General features: G+C 39.9%; 1 protein-coding gene across 1 annotated transcript in view; it reads left to right on the plus strand.

The window, feature by feature from the left end:
- FMN1 (formin 1) overlaps nt 1-20,722 on the plus strand; it is a 197,630-nt gene that overhangs the window by 29,528 nt on the left and 147,380 nt on the right. The window contains 1 exon segment of the mRNA XM_032189407.1: nt 10,247-10,422. Within this exon segment, the coding sequence (XP_032045298.1) occupies nt 10,247-10,422 (176 nt within the window).

Raw genomic sequence — 20,722 nt, forward strand, 5'->3', positions numbered from 1 at the left:
TAGACTACAGTTAGAGCAGTTGTGGTTGCCTATCGCTTATGCTTTCAATTCTTATGAATTCATCAAAGTTTTCTGATAAAATTTTATATTTCCTGTGTGTTAAGGTTTTTAAAATGTCAGTTGAAATAACGTACCTAACTGAAAAAAATAAGTTGGAGAAAAATGTTGTTTTACAACAAAAAAATATTGTTACATTAAAACAATTTTTGAAGGGAGATATTTTTTTCTGAAAGGCATTTGTTTTGTCAGTAATATATATTTAGCTTTCCATCAAATAAGTGACAGGACTTCAAAAACAAAAATCATTTGTGCATATCATTAAATCTTATTCTTAGCATTTTTTGCAAAATACTACAACCACAGGGGCTCCATTCCAGCCTGTACTGTTTTTTCCCACCACCACAGCCCCTGGCAGTCTACAAGAAGCTGAGATCCTTTTTAAATGACAGATGAGCTAGACTAGAAGTACAGAAAGATAACCATTCTTGAGTTAACAGCCTGGTAATTAACTCCCAGAGGACAGACTGACTCCATATAACAGTGCAGAAATGTCCAGTCAGTGTCCATTTTGGCTGGTGTGCCTGAGTGGCATAGTGCAGAATCAGGAAGAGAGATAAATTTGACAGAACTAGTATAGCTACATGTATATACTGTAGTTATGTACTGTAGTATATATATGCAGAGTCTGTCAAACAGAATGCAAAGGTGCAATGAATAGCTGTACTATTAGCACTGCAGCTTTGATGCCACTGTCTCAGACATCCTTCAGTTCGATGTAGAAAATCAATGTAACAAAATTCTTTGTGAGTCCTTATAGAAGAAAATGAACTCACAGGTCTTAGTTGAATCTGCCCATTCACAGCATTTTGCCCCTCTCACTTTAATGTGTATATTAAACCAGCATGGGCAGTGAGGATATAGAGTAAGTTTTTTTTTTTTTTTTTTTTTTTTTTTTTTTTTTTTTTTTTTTTTTATCCCTAAGGATTAATAATTAGTATGGCATGATCCTTTTGCCACAAATCTTTCATATTTTTTTCTGTCATGGATCTTGTGCAAGGTTGCTGCACATTGTCTTTGTTTCTTGATTTTCAGTATCTTTTGGGCTGTAGTGTGCCCTCCTGTTGGATAGCAGGAAAAGCAGTGGCACATGCCATCCAACGTTATGCCAAGAGGAGGAGAAGCAGCAGCACATGCAATGTGGTGTAAACCCCTTGCCATCCTCCTCCTGTTATCAGAGTGTAGTTTTCCACTGATGAATCATCTGTACCATGGCCTTGATATAAATACCATGCTAAGTGTTAATTAGTTTTGTTGCTCTCAGTGGTTTCCCTGTTTATCTATACAGGTTGTTATTTTAATCTTTGCTTCTGGTACTTTTATATGGTGTGGCTTTTTTTTTTTTTTTTTTTTTTTTTAGTAATAATGTAACAATTTTGCCCAAACGTTTCTATATAAAGATTTTAGCAATGTAAAAGTGATCTAAGTGACCTCTGCACATAGATTAATCAGTCTTAGACTTCCACCTTTCTTATTTTGACAGTTTTCAAGATTTTGAAGTGCTTTAAAAAATATATATAGGTTATTTAAAATCAATCTTACTGTATTTATCATGCTTTTTCACTTATGTAATGCAAACCTAATGTTGTCTGCAGTGACTTTATTCATATCAGAGGCAGCAGAAGAGTAAAAGCTAGTGTGTAGGGGAAAAATACTAAATTCTAAATAACAAATGAGAAAAGTAATGTAAACAGTTTGTGTCATTAAATAGCCTATTATGTTTGCTTAACCTGCTGACGTTGTGGTTAAGGACTCTCAAAGCATCCATTCCTGGATTGCTGCCTGAAAGATATTAATTTCGACTGCCTGAATTTTCTATATACTGCCTTATTCTTCCTATTGTACTAGCCACAGGTGGAGTTGTTTTCCAAGACTGCTGTGTGCATTTTCTAATCTGGCTGAAACAAAACAATGAATAAAGGATTTAAACATTAGTCTCTTCATCCACGTTCTTTTAGCTCACTGGTTAAGGCCGCAGATCAGAAAAGCAATTGTAAAAAGACACAGCAAAACGCTCTCCAAGCAGTAGATATCAATTACAGCCTTAGGAATGCTTTGTTTCTTCGGTAGTCGCTTTGAGTGTAATCTATGATCAATAAGGTATGTACTGTGATTGGATAGAAGTGACTTCAGTTAATGAAAGAAACAGTCATCGACTGTTTTTGGAAAATAATCATTATCTACTTTAAAACCAGACAAAAATATTAACCATATGTTTAATATCAAAAGCATATGTGAATTGTAAGTTATTTCAAAGCCTTGTATAGTATGTACTTTTTGTATATCCATAAATTGTGAATTTAGGTAATGTTGTGTAATTAATGTATTGATTGGATATTCATCTATATTATTTTGGATACTCTCCCAGTCTAGAAGTTACTGTGAGCAGTGAAATTCTTTGGCATTAAAAATGAGCAAATGAGCCTTTGCTAAAAGTTTCTGGCATTGCAGCTCAGGATCTTGGCTGGAGCATTGACTGTGGACTTTTGGCTGCAGTCACCAGAATCTACTTTGGAAATAGCGAGAGATTCAGACTTTGCATTGAAGGGCCAACTGCTTCTTGTGTTAGGTCCTCTTTTGGCTTTTTTAATTTTTTTTCCAAATCTTTGTTTCTTTGCTTATAATGCCAATTATGCTTGGAGAGCATCCTGCTGCAATCTGGAAGAAAGCAGCATTTGGCTGGGAAATAACAATACAGGTCCTACTCATTATTTCTTCAGTGTAACAAAACATGTTAAATTTAAGTATGTGCTAAAATGCTATGCTGAATGGGATCAAACTACTCAATAGCTTATAGGACTATCTGAATTTAGTGAATGCATGCTGTATGTGTCACTGGAGTTGGTATTCCTTAGCTTTGTGGAGCACATGTGGGTGGTTGCACAGCATTGGAACTCAAAATCCAATTCTCTCATCTTTCTGCCCTAGATATTACTCTTATTTTTTTCTAATCCAAATTATACTGGTTCTTTATACAAAGCACAAAGCTAGTGATGTGTTCTCACTTACACTCTACTTTATTAGTTTTTATTTATTTATTTATTTTGTCTAGGATAAATATAGAGGACAAAAGCAATACGAAGTATATACATTATTGTAATAATAATACAGCATAACATATTGTAAACAAACACTTTTTTTTTTTTTTTTTAGGCCAGAGGGCTTTGTGTTCATTTTTTTGGCAGTTTGTTTTAATGTTAAGAGTTTCAAGTCAAGGTTATGTACAATTTATTTTCTCCCGTGGGAAGATAACTCGCTTTCAATTGGAACTTCAGAACAATGCATTAATCTTTGTTTGTTAGCCAGAGAAGTAGGCCTTAATTTTGCCAGTAATAGATTTCTCTGTGCATAATTGGATGGATTGGAAGCAACCTAAACATTTTTCTCCATTATTAGCAATACTACATTGCATTTACTGCTAACTGGGAGAATTACAACACAGCCCATGGCAGTAAATTGGTGGTGGTTCTGGATACTGTTACGCCAGCAGCTTCTAGCTTTCTGAGCATTATGAGCCCCCCCTCCCCCAGTCAGGAAGGATTTACTGCTTGGTGCTTGGTTAAGAGAAAAGATCAAGCAAGAGGGTTAGGTCATAAAAACTGAGGTGTATATGGGGAAAAAAAAATAAATTGGATGGAGTCTGCATATTTTGGCTTTCCATATTTTTAAAATATGGAGAAAAAAGCATGCTTTCAGTAACATCAGTCAAGCATAATCTGTTTGGTCAAGGATGTTTGCCAAAGATAGTCTAACATGCTGTGACTTGCTGATATAGGACCTTGCAAATACCGATAGCTATAGGAAAATCATTGTCTTCAGTTACCCATGTAAGTGTTCTATCTAGTGATGGTGTTGAGAATGTTCGGCTCTGCTGTTGAAATGGTACCTTTAAATAAGCAATTTGGCCACTTAGCTTGTTTCAATTATGTGATCCACTTACCCAGTAAGTCTAACTGGTTATTTTCTTGTCTTTCTGAAATTTAAGACCCCCCAAAATCCTAAAGGTCCACAGAAGATGACATTCTGAGACTGGTTCTCAAAGACTTACATTTTATTTCCTCTACCATTTTTTCAGTCCTTCCAAGAGGTAAACAGTGAAAAGCATCTAAATAACTAAAGGCTTTCTTTATTTGTGCTTCACAAATTTATAGGAATGTTTATAAAATTTAATCAAATAGACAATAGACACAGAATTGTATCTTACCTAGGAATCATAATACAAAAAGATTAACTGTTATGTTTTTATCTTGTGTGATTTTACAAAACAACCCAGAAGGAATGAAGTGTGATTAAAAGACATACATAGAATAGAGCAGCGGTTGGGAAACAAAAGCTGAAAAGACAAAGTGTAAAGATTGGTCTCAGATTTAAGTGCTTTGTGGTTAAGCAAACCATGTTCCAATGGAGTGTGGATATTATGACTCATCTGATTTCTTTTGTCAAATAAAAAAATATATATATTTGAAAAGCTGATTGGTTTTCTCCAAGAAGTTCTTTATACAAGACAGATGAGAAGGTAAAGAATGGCTTTCTAGAGGGACCATGGTATCACCATGATTATGATTATGTTTGGGAAAAATAGACACATTTGTGGACCCACAGATCCTCCTCCTGGCTTCAGGCAGACCTGACAAAAGCTTTGCAAGCCATTTTGCAGAGACCTAGGTAATATTGCTTGCAGGCTTTTCTTGGTTCTGGGAAATGTTCATTGTCCAAAACCTGATTAGATGTAATTCTGAAAGTGAACTTAAACTCTATTTAAAAGCTGAGTTATATTGCTGCCAAAACTAATTGTAATGCTTCTTTCTGTATTGTAATTAACCTGCAACTTTAATTTCTGAAATAGGCTTAAGAAATCCAATTTAGAGTTTGGTTTAGTGCTTTACACAGAGCTCTTAATTGCTACAGGGACTGTAATGACAAAAGCTCACGTGAACGTTTTATAATTGGAACTAAAAATGGCAGATGTGCTTCCTTCATAGGAAGTGCCTGAGGTGAGAATTACAGCTGTTTGCATCCTCAGCTGATGATTTTGCTTTTCTTTGTTCTGCCCCTGCTTCTGATTTGTCAGTGATTTAACTATGTAAAAAACTGTACATTTAAAAATTTTTCAGTTTAATTTGGTCTTTTGGTAAGTTTGCTTAACTTATTTAAATGATCTCACAGTCCATCCTGGTCCTAAGCAACGTAAATTATCCCATCTAACATTTTTTATACATTTCATTCTTATTTTCCTGAAAGATTGAATTATTCCAACTCTTTATTCAGCTTCCAAGCTGTTTATTCTCTATGTATTGCTTAATATCTCTCCAGGGATTATGTGCAGTAGCTTAGGTTGTGTTATATTATTTTTTTCCCTTAATGGGATCTTTGTTGAAAAATAACTGTTTTGCGATTTTAGTATTTTAGGAAAAACAAAAACAAACGGATAAAATATGTGTTAAAAATACTGCAATGGTTTGTTATCTTTTAAAGACAGAACTGTGAAGTTCTAAAACAAGTGTTGCAAAAATATTTTTTATAGATTTCTCAGTTTGCAGAAGATATTATTTGTGGTAATAAAAAATAGCCACATATTGTAGCCATGTATCTTTATATAAAAATTGCCATATATCTATTTGTTTTAGTTCAAAAAATAAGAATTAAGAAATATTTAACCCCCGTGACATTAAATCAGTTTACAGAAAAGCAGCAGCAATATATGGTTCCTTTTCATTTTTAAAAATCAACCTGTAGTCAGTGTAGAAAAAATACTTTTAATTTCATTATAAAACATGAGTCTATAATTTTAATGAATTGCATATGCATTATTATTTACATTTAATATATCTATGCACATATTTATATACAGATTTTTAGACAGATAGATACACACACATTTTGTGTCTGACTTGGTCCTGGTTTGCCTCGGTCTCATGATTTGCCTCTTAGAGACAGTGTATGTACCCTAGACCCTTGTTGTCATCTCCTGGATTTCGAGCCACTGAAAACCATAGGAGCCAGTGTTACACGTGTTTGGGTTTGATATCCCAGGACTGGTGTAGCAATGGGGAAAGAGCAGATAGCCCAGCTGTGAGCAGGCTGTGGCTTCCACCCCCTTGGCAGCGATAGATGGCAGCAAATCTGTATTTGGGAACAGTTCTTTCTACATAGGGTGCTTGTGGAATGCATGACCTTGGTGATGTCAGCTGTGAAACCTGGAAGATGGTTTGGTTAGCAACTGGATTTTCCTGGAGAGTTTGTGTTTGTTTTTGTTGTTTTGAAGTACAAAGCAAAACAACAAAAGTTGTCAAATTGATTAAAGTGGCTTAAGGATAAGCATATGCATTTCAAAATTTCCTTAATTAAACCTCTGATTGAATGGATATATACACTTGTCTGCATGTACATGGATAAAATGTACATAACACCCAGACATTTGAAAGCATTCATTATAAATTGATGTAGCAAACAGACATAAATCAACAATAGTCACTGAAATTATAGAAATTGCCTAAATTTCCTCTTGGCTCTTGTTTTTTGGAATCAGGTATGATTTTATAGGTGACACCACAAGACTCAAAGTTTTTGCAATGTAAAGTCAGTAGATAGCCACAAAAATGTAACATTATTATGTGATAGGAATCAGGAGAAAAGCTAAAAGCTGACACAATAGTTTGCTAGCATGATACAGACAGTCTTCAGTTGACTCAGAAATACTGTGCAGATACCTTTTTTTTTTTTTCTTTTCCTCTCTGCAATCACCTGGAACTTTGTATTTTCTACAGAAGCTAGAATAATGTAAAATAGAGTGGCCATAGAGTGGCCACTAAGCTAATTGTATGGAATAATAAAGGTGAGGTCAAAATTCAGCTGCCACCTTTCATTCAGCTGGAAGCTAGTGAAAGAGGGTGAATCCCTGTGCCATTTGACAGCTCAAGTGATGGAAGCAAATCACAGGGTATTGGTTTCATTTAATGTGTGAAGCACTACAGTTATCAAATACTGAATTCATAGCTTTAGTCTCCTTGATTATTAAGGAGTGGGCTTTGAGCTTTAGATTAACCAGGGCTCATCTTCCTGTGTCGTTGCAGTTTTAGACTATGCTTGTCTACATGGAAGAGTTGACAGGTTTTTCAACATTGAATATATGGAGTATATGTGGAGTCTAACTTACCTGTAATTTAGATGAGCTGTAGTAAAACGCTTTAAAATATTTTACTTTTGTATTCAAATAGAAGTTTGTTTGAACTGCTGCTGTAATCAGTCAATCCACTGTCCATTTCTGAGTGGAAGGGAAAAAAATATGAAGTACATAAAGCTTCTCAGTGTTTTCATTACAAATGACTCCTCTGAGTCCTGTTTCTTCAGACCCCCTTTTTTCCTTTACCCCAGCTGAGGGGTGTAATCATCTTGAGCTGTGTAATCATAGGAACTATGAATTTGCAGTTAATATTCCCTTTGAAATCAAGGAATTCCCTTTTCATGAGCAAATACTTGCAGGCATAGGACATAAATGTATTCCTTCAGTCCTGGCTGGGCTTAAACTTTAGAGAAGCACTGTGGTGGCTTTATGGTGGTGGGAAAGAAACAGTTTTAAGCTGGAAAATGTTATTAGATTTTATTTATTGAAATTAACAAGCTTTTGTAACAAACTGATTATGGTATGGAAAGACAAATATATATATATATAATATATATTATAGATATATATTATATAATATATATTATATATATTATATATAGTGTATATATAATATATATATAGTGTGTGTATATATATGTATTATATAAACAAACCAACCAAACTAAAAAGCATACACTTGAGGAACAGCTTTGCTTCCATGGGGACACCTCCTGCCCATTCTCTGGTCTCCAGCCCTCGCACCGAACATCATGTCCCCCTGCTGAGTTGGGCTGGACCCAACACCAGGGCCAGACCATGGTGGCTCCTTTTCTCATGCTGCTCCTTGTTCCTTACACCACTGCCCCTGGCTTCCTCCACCAGTCCCTCCAGAGCTGTACTCCCTCCTCAGTCTCTTCTCAGCCCCTGCTCAGGCCACCACCTGGCTCCAACCCTGCTTTGGCCCACAGAGAGTCCCTCTTTGTTGAGTTAAGTATCTGCTGGGTTAAGTTAAATCAGCTCAGCATGGACACGGATGAGATCCAGAGCCAATGAGCAACTGGGGGCACTGATGGGTATGGAAGGAAACAGAGCCTCTTGTTCTTGTCAATAGTAAGCCATAAAGTCTGTTAAAGCTATAATGTGACACTTCAGAGCAAGAAGCACATTTTTATTAAAACAACATTGCAAATACTTATAAATTCAATTACAATTCATATTCTATGCAGTGCATAATTTCAAAAAGTTTAGGGTATGTGTAAAAAGTAAAAGCTTAAGGTATCTCTTTTTGCAGAGATGCTGTCTTTTGCCATCTGGAAGGATGAGGATGAACAGTAGCTTCAACTTGAAAATCCCTCTTCTATAATGTGCTGGTGCTTCCCTAGCTAGGAATGACTAGTTTGTTCAAATGCCGTAATATTCCCTTTTGTAAGTGGAATGCAATTTAGAGGTTCTGCTAGGAAAACAAATAAACACATTTGAAGAATAAACTAATTGGGATACACATATTCAGCTTGCATGTTAGTGAAGGTTCATTAAAGCATTACGATAAACTATTACTGTTTGCTATACATGTCTGTATAATCAGAATTCTTACACTTGCTTCTGAGTAGACCACGGAGAAATTTCTTCAAATATTTTATGAAAACATAATTATCATTTCCTAATCTTGAGAATGGTTAGTTAATCAGTACCTCATGAGCAGTAGCATTTTATAATAAAATGGAACTGCCTTTGGACTCCAGCCCAGAAACTGTACACCTTGTAGACTACGTCTGAGCTCTTTTGGCAAGAAGTGAAATTCAAGTACAACAACTATATTCAGTGTTTTAGGGTACTTTATTTCATGAAAGGTTCTGTTCCATAAGGTCTTTACTTTTCATGGGGAATATTATGGCTTTATGGATAGTTGGCCATTTTACCAAGTATTTTACCTTGCTATGCTTACTGATAATTATTTGTAATTATTTTACTGATAATTATTAGTGTCTAAATTATTTGGAGCTATAAGCCTTCAGAAGCTTGGAAAATCAGCCTAAATTTAATCAAACATGCTTAGAGATTATGATTCTCGTGCTTCTTTTTAACATGGCATTTTGAAACTAGGGGAAATACCAAAAATTAAAAATAAATTTCAAAATTGTAAGTACAGTTCTTTGTGCATTGTTAAGCTAATTACCATATGTGACAGCTCTGAATTATGTTGGGATCTGAATTTTCTAGGTGAGAATGTTCTAGGATTCTAGAACTGCATACGTAAGAGGATGGTCTGTGTATGTTCTACACCAAGTCACACATTACACTTCAGAGAACACACTGGCCTCGTGGAATTCATTGCTTTTCTCATTCGTAAATTAGAGGCTATCATTCAGAAAAAGAGTCATTGTTTTGGGGAGCTGAAATATTCGCTGCGCTGCAAAGGAGAATGCTGTGTAACTGGAGTGCATGACACAGGAGTATACTGTTGGCTGTCAGCTTTTGCACTTACCTCTCCCACTACATTTATGACTGCATGTTTGTAACTAAATGTTTGTAACGTTCTAAAACTAGGACAATATTTTTTTTAAGGTTAATGGAGCAAGGTAAAGTGTAAAATACCACTTCTGATTGAAAGATTCTGCTTTTTATGCTTTTGCTGTAATGGGCTAATGGGCACAATATCCATTAGGGCAGTGCTTAACTTATGTTAGAAACTTCGTCTAATCAGTCACTTGAGCTTCCTTAGCTTAATTTCTATGCTTCACAGCCACCTCTGAAATATATGCATGTAACAAATGCATTCAAGAGTGCCTCGGCAGAGGAGGTGAAAACTCAAGCAGCTTACACACTGTGTGTCTATGTGTGTGTTGGGCAGGAAGACAAACAGTCCACTTTTTCACTAGATGAAAGTTAAGTGCAAAGGTATTTTTTTCTCAGTGAAAAGAAAACATATCCCATTTATCCCATTTTGTTTTAAATAGGAAAACTGAAAGTGCGTATATGTTAATAGCATGCCCTAGAATTTCTAAAAGAAACTTTTAGAACTTTTTATATGTAGAGATTATCTGCAGATGCTTTATTTTGTTTCATTTCATTTTGGCATTCTAGCAGAGACTGCTTTAAAGGATGACTTCACTGAACGACTGACAAATTTGGATGTGTCAAACAGAGATGAAGATACATGGGTTTTGGATTGCAGATTGGGGCAGTCAAGCCCATTTGCTCATTCATGTGAGAAGGAGAAGATCAACAGAAATGTGTTGCATTTAAGCCTGGAACTGAATGTAAGTAGGACTCTATTCATACTATGCTGGATTTCAACAAGCATTTATTATATACTGTTATGTTTCTGGTATGCATTTATTTCTGGTGTCTAAAACTGTGTTCTAAAAAATCTGGCAAACTGGAAAGTTTTGGATGGGATATAGTTTTCCAGATGGTTTCTGAGTCCATATGCCTATATGTGACTAAGCCAGAGAGCGATAGATATATATGTGTGTGTGTATATATATGTATATAAATAAATAAGATGCATGATGTATCATTACTGAAATCATGATGGGCATTTTGTTTAAATCAGTTGCTTTCCTGGAAATGGACTGGAGGAGCTCGAAAGTATGAGATGACCAGAAAGATTTGAGTCAGTAAGTGGTGTGTGTGCATGCATGTGTACATATGCACATATATATAGGCGTGTGCACAGCCCAGGACTGCTGTTAGTTTCAAAACTTCTCGAGGTTTTGAAGCAGCTGAACTGGCATTGGAGTCAGACTGGCCATATATGAGACAGAAGAAGTTGATAAACTTGCTGGGAGACACTGAAGTTTTGGGTGCCAACCTGATTTAATTATAACTTGAGACACTAGTTTAACGTGGCCCAGTCAGATCTACCTGGGAGTATTTACGTGTTCCAGGGACGAGGAAGTAGGCACATTTTGGCAGTAGTTTTCAAATTGGAGGGAGAAAGGAATAGAACGTAGTAGATGAGAAAAGAACCATGGAAAGAATGAAAAGATCAAAAGACGATGCTTTGAAGACTAGATTACATTTACAGTATGTGCAAACAAGAAACACTGAAAAAAAAAATAATTGTGCAACAGTGACATCTATTGGTAGAAAGACTAAAACTGACATAGAAGAACATTTATAATGTAATACTTCACGATGATTAAACTCACCTTTCTTGTTCTCTTCAGCTTGTTATAAAACTAGTTTCGTGTCCTAACCTTCTTTTCCTAAAATAATTAATTGGAATGTTTCTGTATTACCATGAAAGTACAGGTTTATACTTGCAATAAAATGTTGGTACGAAAACAAATAATTGGATTGAAAAGCCCTGTGGCACAGTTGTTACTGCTACTACAAATACATGCTACAACAGGAAGAATCCAGTCAATGAGAGTAATTCATCTGTATTTAAATCCTTGTATAGAGCATAGAGCAGGTGGGTCTTTACATCAAGTCCTTTAAGCACAACAATTTCAGTAATGTAAGAGAAATCAAAGATTAGTAAGCAGTTTATTTCTATTTTTCTTCATTCAAGCAGCATTTTCTGTCTAGAAATCTTAGTGACTACGCTATGAAAGAGGGAATTAACATATAAGAATATTTATTCAGCCGTTTCTAAGAGATTCAGAACAAGAGCCCCAATTTCTATTAAAAAAAAGGGGGGGGGGGGGGGGAGGGGGGGGAGGTGTGCTTAGCATGTGGCTGATAAGCTGTGAGTGACCCACCAAGACATTGTATCCTGCAGCTCACTCCCTGTGACCTTCTTTCTTGAAAGTCTTTCAGAACAGAACTCTGGGATGAATTACTTGCAGAACCCTAGGGTCTCTGCCTATTTTTCTGCTGCAAGATGAGCCCAGGTCGAATTGTGTAACAAGGGGTTGGAGGAGGAACTGCTAAAAGAATGGTGGTGAAAAGGTTGCTGCTGGTGCTGCCATCAGAATCTGTTTGCACTGTAATACTATAAGAAGCCTTTAAGAATGGTCATTACCAGAGATAAGCTGTATGAATTGCTCTGGTGACAGCAATCTGTTCCCAGATGTCTTTCCTGTTCAGTCCTCAGACTGAACAGTAAGACAGTCGTGGTCAAAAAATGAGTGCGTGTCTGAAGAACAACTCCAAAACAAAAATGTTTCCAGGAAATGCCAGCCAAAATGGACTGATTTACTTACTCAGCCATACTAGATCCAGTCATGTGATCTATGGCCCTTTCTTACTGGTGGGGAAAAAAAAAAACACAACAGTTTAGCCTAATTGACCAAAAAGTTGGGCACTACTGATTTAAAATGTAGCTATATTCATTACAATGGCAATAAGAAAAACAAAGCTGCTTTGCTCTGCTCTACTTTTGATATATTAGGAGCAGCCTTATATAAATTTGCAATATATTTGTATATGTTCATATCTAGGTAGAATCATAGAATCATCCATGTTGGAAAAGACCTTCAAGATCACCAAGTCCAACCAAGAACCTGACTTTCGCACTCCCATCACTAAACCATGTTCCTTAGTGTCGTGTACATGTGTCTTTTAAATACCTCTGGGGATGGAGATAACACCACTTCCCTGGGCAGCTTGCTTATATTACTGAACAGATGTTTCTATGTAACTATTACTTGGAAGGAGGCAGATAAATTAGGTAAGGGAAACAATGAATAAATTCTTCTCTAACAGGAGTTTAAAATGCACATTCCATATCAGAAGCCTGAAAAAAAGTACTGCATTAGATTTTAAGATCTTAGTCTGAGCATGCTGGGTTCTCATTAGCAATCAGCATGTACAAGATACAGAGATACAGAAGATACTGAAGCAAAATAAAAATGCAACCCCACCCTATACTTTATACAGTACTTTATCTCAGATAAAAAGGCACTTAAATGAGGTATGAAACTGCAGCTAAAATAGATATTAATAGATAACAATTACTAAAGAAATTCTGATACATTATTTGATGTGACTGGATTTTATTTTACAAAATTGTGTTGTTTTGTTTTTTTTTTAAAATCTTTAAACTATTACATCATGGTGTATATGGGGAACAAGAGACCTGTTGAATGCAATGGAGGACAGAAGAGAGCAATCTAGAAAAGTAAAGCACAAAGGCAAAATATTCAGATTTAATCTCAGTTCTCATACTCAGTGCCAGCCTTTGTGCCTTACTGCACAGAGGTCTCAGTTTACTTACACAATTTACAGTTATCTTTTATTCTCTGTCTTTGTTAATTGTATGTCTGCTCATTTTAAACCCGATCATCTGCTAAATTCTCTTCTACAAGCTCTCCCTCTGAGCTACTGTAGGTTTATACCTTCACCCTTCATTAGGTATAATGATACGATATAGATGTCTTCAAAACAGTAAATTGTCTTTTTTTAATGTGCCTTTTGTTTTTATAACTATGTAACTGTTCTGATATTTCTTTTTTCAATTTGCCTAAAATAGTTAATATACCAGTGTCAAGCAGAATTGTGATTAAGTCATTGAAAAACACTGGGTGTATAGTCTCCCTAGACCAAATGTGTCTGATGTTCATTGTTAGTATTACTTAATGTTGAAATTTGTTAAGAATTATTGTATCTATGTACTTGTTGCTAAGTCTAAACTTAATTGTTTATATTTCGCTCTCTATAGGTACCTCAAGGGAGGCTGTAGCGAGGTGGGGGTTGGTTTGTTCTCCCACGTGCCTGGTGACAGGACGAGGGGGAATGGGCTTAAGTTGAGCCAGGGGAGTTTTAGGTTAGATGTTAGGAAGAACTTCTTTACTGAAAGGTTGTTAGGCATTGGAACAGGCTGCCCAGGGAAGTGGTGGAGTCACCATCCCTGGAAGTCTTCAAAAGACGTTTAGATATAGAGCTTAGGGATATGGTTTAGTGGGGACTGTTAGCGTTAGGTCAGAGGTTGGACTTGATGATCTTGAGGTCTCTTCCAACCTAGGAATTCTGTGATTCTGTGATTCTATTTACAGTGAGTATAATGGTTATAATCAGATTTCCAGTTGCTCACGTATACCAAGTTAACAAAGGTGAAGACAATGGCATCAATCCAGGGCCTATACATTTCCTTCCACATTCTCTCTCCTTTCTATTTTAAAGCATCTGAAGAGTTAAAATAATAAGTATAAAAGATGCACAGTTGGCAGGAGAGGCAGAAGGAAGAGTTGGAGAATGTTAAGATCCTTATCCTTATCAATCAGCACTGGGGACAGTGCAGAGGCCAGGACTGTGTCAACTGAGCCTCAGATCAATTCAAATTGCAGGAGTGAAGCCTGCAGCTTCACTTGGCTTTTCTTAAGCCTGGCACAGTTTAGTGCATATTTTGATTCTATAATGATTTTCAAGAAATTATGCAAACTATTCTTGTTTCCAGCCCCTTTATGTTGAAAATGCATCGGAAATTTTTCTACACAGTTCTACCATTTTACTGTTCTGTAGACCATGTCTCTATGCCTTGTTCATGTTTCCGTGGTTTGCTGTTATAATCTGAAAAGGCAATCTAGATAGATATGCTGTCAGGAAGCCTTGAGTCTTGCTGTATAAAAATGATTGAAAAGACTAGTTTTATTTCTGCCTTATTGTGTGCTTTCTTCAAGGGTAGTTATAAAGTTTCCTTCAGGGGAGCTCTCAGACACCTCAAGAACAGCAGTGGAGTGAGCTGTAGGTGTGACTTCTGTCTGTGATGAAATGTAGGTCAGTAAGGGTGTGGATTATTAAATGTTCTTTAAACTATAAGGAATTATTGTCCTTTTGTATAATTAATGCATTGACTGTCCTGAAAGTTGCTGTGATGGGCTGTAGGGGCTTTTCAGAGGCACCAGAGGGTTGTCAGTTTTATTAAGTGAAGAAGCTTGTAACATTATCATAACTGCTTTTTTTTTTTTTTTTTTTTTTTTTTTCTAAAGAATTTGAAGTCATTTCATCCTTCAGATGCAGCATTAAAGTCTGTTCAGACTTCCCTCATGAGGTAGAACCACCCAATGTTAAAACACTTCTGTCAGCAAACTGGCTCAGTCTCATTTGCATATGCATGGAATGATCTCCTTTTTATGTAAAAATATTAAGGGCATGTATCAATACATGCATTTTACTAAGAAACACTGTATTTCTTCATCAGCTATCCAGTCCCTTCACAAGGGCTGTCCGGTGGGTGACTGTCAGACTGTGAGAAGCCAGTCATTACAGGATCTTTATTTGAGGTTGGGGCTTTATGCATTGTGTGCTGAATTTAAGATACTGGTTGGCTTCTAGTTTTTGATAATTTCTCTGATGGTAGGTACAGGGACAAATTCCCTTTTTCATCCTAATGCTTAAAAAGTTTAATGTTTTCTTCTCTGTTCCTCTAGTTTATTATCAAGAGAAGAGGTACCTATAAAACAGTCTCATTTTCTGTAGCCTTGTGAGATTGCTTCTGTGGTGGTTTTACCTGGCTGAACAGCTGAGCTCCACCATAACTGCTCTCTCACTCCCTCAAAAGGAAAGGGAGAGAAAATACGATGGAAAGGGCTCAAGGGTTGAGATAAGGACAGGGTGATCACTCAATAATTATTGTCACGGGCAAAATAGGTTCAATATAGGAAGATTAATATAATTCATTGCCTATTACTAACAGACTAGAACAGTGAAAAACTAAAACTAAAAACACCTCCCCCGCATACACCCTCTTCTCCCTCTTCCCAAGCAGTGCAGGGGAACAGGGAATGGGGGCTGTGGTCAGTCTACAGCACTTTGTCTCCGCTGCTCCTTCACGGACCCTCTCTGCCCCTGCTCCTCATGGGGTCCCTCCCACGGGATGCCGTCCTACCCGAACTGAGCCTGAGGGGGCTGCCCATAGGCAGCACCTCTTCAAGCACTGCTCCCACATGGCTCCGTACCATGGGGTCCATCTGTCAGGAGCAAACTGCTCCAACATTGGTCCCCCACGGGTGGCAGCTCCCCCCAGACTACACAGGACCAAAAGCTCCTGTGTGGGCTCCTCTCCACGGGCTGCAGCTCTGGCCTGGGGCCTGCTCCTGCGGGGGCTCTCCATGGGCCGCAGCCTCCTCCAGGCCACAGCCACCTGCTCCAGCGGGGGCTCCTCTGTGGGTTGTAGTGTGGAGATCTGGGGGACAGCCTGCTCCACCAGGGGCCTCTCCACAGGCTGCAGGGGAACTGCTGCTGCCTGCCTGGAGCACCTCCTGACCTCCTGCGCTGACCTTAGGGTCTGCAGGGCTGTTCCTCTCACATTTTCTCACTCCTCCAGCTGCAGTTAACAGCATTTTTTTTTTCCCTTTCTTCAATCTTCTCTCCCAGAGACCCAACCAATGTTGCTCCCATACCTGGCTCAGCTCTGGCCAGGGGCAGGCCCCTTTTGGAGCAGCTGGAGCTGGCTCTGATCTGGCATGGGGCAGCTGCTGGGCTCTGCTCACAGAGCCCACCCTGCAGCCCCCTGCTACTAAAACATTGCCACGTAAACCCAATACATTCCACCCCTCATCTCTGTGAAAAACATGTTTAAGAATTATCAACACAATATGACCTTATATGGAGTTATAAGGGATATAACTGAACTTTTCATACATACTATTAAAATCTAGAATAGTTAGATTGTGGCTATTTTCAGTAACCTGCTTACAGACAATATTCATAGGACTTTCACAGTTTGGTGACCCTAAATTATTACACATAAGTTTTTTATTCTATCTAAGTGTTAGTGTAGTGTTGTCGACACCTGTTGTCACCTGTTATATTTTGGCATCATCTAGTAAGTATGTTTAGTTTAAAATACAGCTACATGAGTAACTTCATAGAAGGTTTTTGATCACTGAACAACCAAACTACTTTTGAAAAACACAATACTGTTTATACAGCATAAGTTAACCATACCTCAAATAAATATGCACATAAAATATGCAAAGCATAACTATAGAAGTTATCAGGACAATAGTAATTGTTCTTTGAACAATTATCCTGTGGTTGAATATAAAAATAGGTATACATTTAAATGTAATGAGTATAAAATTTTGGTTCAGTAACGTCAATATTGCCCGATATTTTGTCATAAACTGAAGTTTAGAATTGCTGTAGACTTGCCTTAGAGAAGTCTGGTCTTGGAAGAAATTTTCACCAGTGCTGAGATAGCTTCCTGCCACTTGTCTTAGTAACACTGGGTTGTAAGAGAAAGTTGGCACAGGGAGTGAAAAAGACTTTCCTTATGTAGCACTTCCTTTTATGATACTGGTCTATATAAGCCTAGAAAACCAGGGCAGTAAGTTGTAGCTTATTGGGATGTTCCTTGCCTTTGCCCTTGATGATCAAGCACAGCAGAGGTGCAAGTCCAGAACTTTCTGCATGCAGGAAATGGCAGATAGGAAGGTAGATAGTGTTGTTCTATGCTTAAATCACAAGTGAAGCTGGGAGTGATTCCAGTACTCTTTGTCTATAGGTATGTATGCAACTTTGTAACTGAAAAGGTGTCGGTAGGCATTGTCTAAGCCCTTGGTATTATTAAGATCTGATTTCAGGAAACTTGCTTCCTGCAGTATATACCAATGACTTTCGCTGTTGACTTTATGACGACTTTACTTTCTATAGTATCCTTAAAGGGAAACACATGCTTTTTGTACATAAACACTACACCAAAACATAAGTATGTTGGCATACATAGCTGTTGCTAGTTTGTAGCATTCAGCTTTTCAGTAAATGTTTTCCTGTAATGTGATACAATGGTGCCAGGCACAGCTGATCTGCCTGGGAAGGACGGCTTTCGGCTTGGTGTTTACACAAGGCTACTCAGCACAGCGAAACGGCTGACTGCAGAATGACCCCTCTGCCTTGGTGCAACAAAATCAGTGCTGTCTTTGAATTTCTAACATACCGATGTGGAAATCTGAGTAAAGTAACTTCTTAAAGGCAGGGGGATAAGACGATTAGAAACTCTTGCAGATTTGCAGTCTCAGTAGTTCCAAAAATAGGAAAAGTGAAGACTTTAGAGGAGAACCTGACCCAAACATTAATGATTTCCTGAATTTCAACTGTGCCAAAGTATTTTGCACTTTCATGTGTGTTAAGAAACATGTAAAGAGAGTCCCTGACAGCTTCTCTTAATGCCGATTTATGCGGACGTGAGGATTTCCTGCAAGTACACTCACCCATGTTACCTAAACTATCTTACCCACGCACCGCACAGAACCAGGTTACCAAAGAAGAGAAAGGTGTGAGCAGAGGGGGTCGTTTCGCAGCAGTCCCGGCCCCGGGGCGGCGCAGTGCCTGCTCCAGAGCTGCTGCGGGCTCCGGGTCCCGTCCGGCCCCGTCCCGGCGGCGGCTCGGGGGCGCTGGGCGCGGTGCCCGGCGGTGCTCGGCGCAGGAGGGAGGGAGTAACGCGAAACCAGGCGCGCTGGTTTTTGCCCGTGGCCCCGCGGGCTGCGATCTGCATTCCGGATGAAACCTGCAGCAAATCGGAAGGCAGGCTCGCTCTCGCTTTTTTTTTCATCGTCCCCCCTCTGGATTCGACTTCGCGGGCGCTCGCCGGGGCTCTCTTCGGGCAGCCGAGACCTGGAGCTCCGCACGGCAGCACCAGCGGGGAGCTTCGGGCTGACTCGGGCTTGACTTCGTTATGGGTGCAGGGCGGCGGACCCCGACCCCAGCGGAAGGGCCGTGCCGAGGCGTCCCGCGGGCGTTCAGCGCCGGGAAAGGCGTCCCGCTCGGCTCCCGCCCCGAGGAGGCAGCTCCCGGCCGCCGCCCGGCCGCCCCGCGCGTCTAGGCGCCCCGCACCGCCGCCCCGCTCCGCGTGCCGTGCCCCAGAGCCCTTGGTGCCGGTGACCGGGCCCCGCGGCCGCCCAGGACTCGCCGCGTGTCCCCGCGGGCCCCATGGGCTCCGCGGCCGCCGGGCGGAAGCAGCCGCAGCGGGGCCGGGCCGCTGCCTGCCCGCGCCGGGCCCGCGCCCCGCCGCCGCTGCCTTGACCCCGCCGGCTCCCGGCATGGAGGGAGCGGGCTGGGGGCCGCCGAGCCCGGCAGACGGCGCTTGCACCACTTTTTCCATGAAGACGCGATTCGGACTGACGGCCAGGTTGGAGCCGGCTGCCGCCGAGGAAGGGACGGTGCTCAGAGGCTTCCAGCCCCTGCGCGGCAGCCCGGACGGCCGTGCCGAGGAGCCCCGCGAGGGGAGCGGTGGCGACGGCTCCGAAAAGCCGGGTGTCCCCGCCGGGCCGATGGCTGGCAGCCGGCCCGAGCCGCCGCCCGAGGCCCCCGAGCTTGGCCAGCGGTCCTCTCGCCGTCTAGGGTCGGCACAGAGCTCTCCGGCCGAGTCCGACGGCGACGACAAGGATGCCATTCTGGTGCAGGGCACTTTGGTGCACACGACGAGCGATACGGAGTCGGACTGCGAGGGTAAGGACCTCGACAGCGACGGGACCCATGACAGCGAGTGTGGGCTACACAACGCGGCTTTGTCCGCTGGGGCTTCCGACGGTAACAGTGGAACCCAGGAGGAGTCAGAGGACTTGGAGGGGTGCAACCACAGTGATGACACCGCGGATAGAGATGAAACTGAGTTACACCCGCCAATTTCGAAGTGGCTCCCCAAGGAGCTGGATGGTTTTCTGGAGCATGACTCCAATGGAAAAGCCCGAATGCTAATGGATGAGCACTTGAGTCGCTTGCTTGCTGGAGGGGAATGCCCTCCAGAGCTTCCAGACGAAGAACAAAGACCTTCAGCTGATAATACATCTCTCCATAAGGCAGCGCTGGCTGAAAAGACTTTTCAGCTGCCCGCTTTCTTTAGTGGACTACGAGTGAGGAAAAAGGGACTAGGCACAGAGGACGGGGAGACTGTTACAGAAATCAAACCGAGGGAGAACGATTTAGCTCTGCTGAAGTTACGACAGCCTGTTAAGAAATCCAGTATTACATCAGGTTTGACCACAAAGAAAAAATCAGCAGAACCTAAAGCAAGTCCTACTTTCCTGGAACAACTCTCCCACTTGTTAAACATAGACGTCTCCAAGAATGATGATAGAACCGAAGATTCTGGTGAAGGCTTTGGGGAGACTGAGGACAGTGATGAAGCTCAAGAGAACAAAGCCCCTGGCAAAATAGAACCACAGTTTCCCTCTGAGGATATAAAACCAAACCCTGCTGAATCTGCACTGGATGTCTTTAAAGCTTTATTCACACGGCCTCCCAAAAAAGAAACAACTGCAGATCCTTCAGAGCTGGAAGCCCTAAAACGCAAAATGAGAAATGAAAAGGAGTCCTTGAAAGCCGTATTTGAAAGGTCAAAATCCAGACCTGGTGATGGACCATCAGACAAATCTGTAGGTTGACTTACTTTTTCTTCCTAAAATCTGGAAGTATATGGATATAAAATATTTTCTTGTTTTAAATTAATGGTGGGGACATAAGGTCAAAGTGTTGGAATTGTCTTCTACTTTAGCAATCTCAAATTTTGGATTCCAAACTGAAGAAATCCTGGGGCTTTCAAAATTGTCAATCATCTCAAGTTCTTGCAGAAATCAAAGAGACCTGGTGATAATCACAGATTTGGATTAAAAGTCAGAAATTAAACATCAGTTTCTGATTTTAAAAGATGATTATGAAACAGTTGCCCAT

The sequence above is a fragment of the Aythya fuligula genome, chromosome 5 (assembly GCF_009819795.1).
Source record: "Aythya fuligula isolate bAytFul2 chromosome 5, bAytFul2.pri, whole genome shotgun sequence".
NCBI classification, from domain to species: domain Eukaryota; kingdom Metazoa; phylum Chordata; class Aves; order Anseriformes; family Anatidae; genus Aythya; species Aythya fuligula.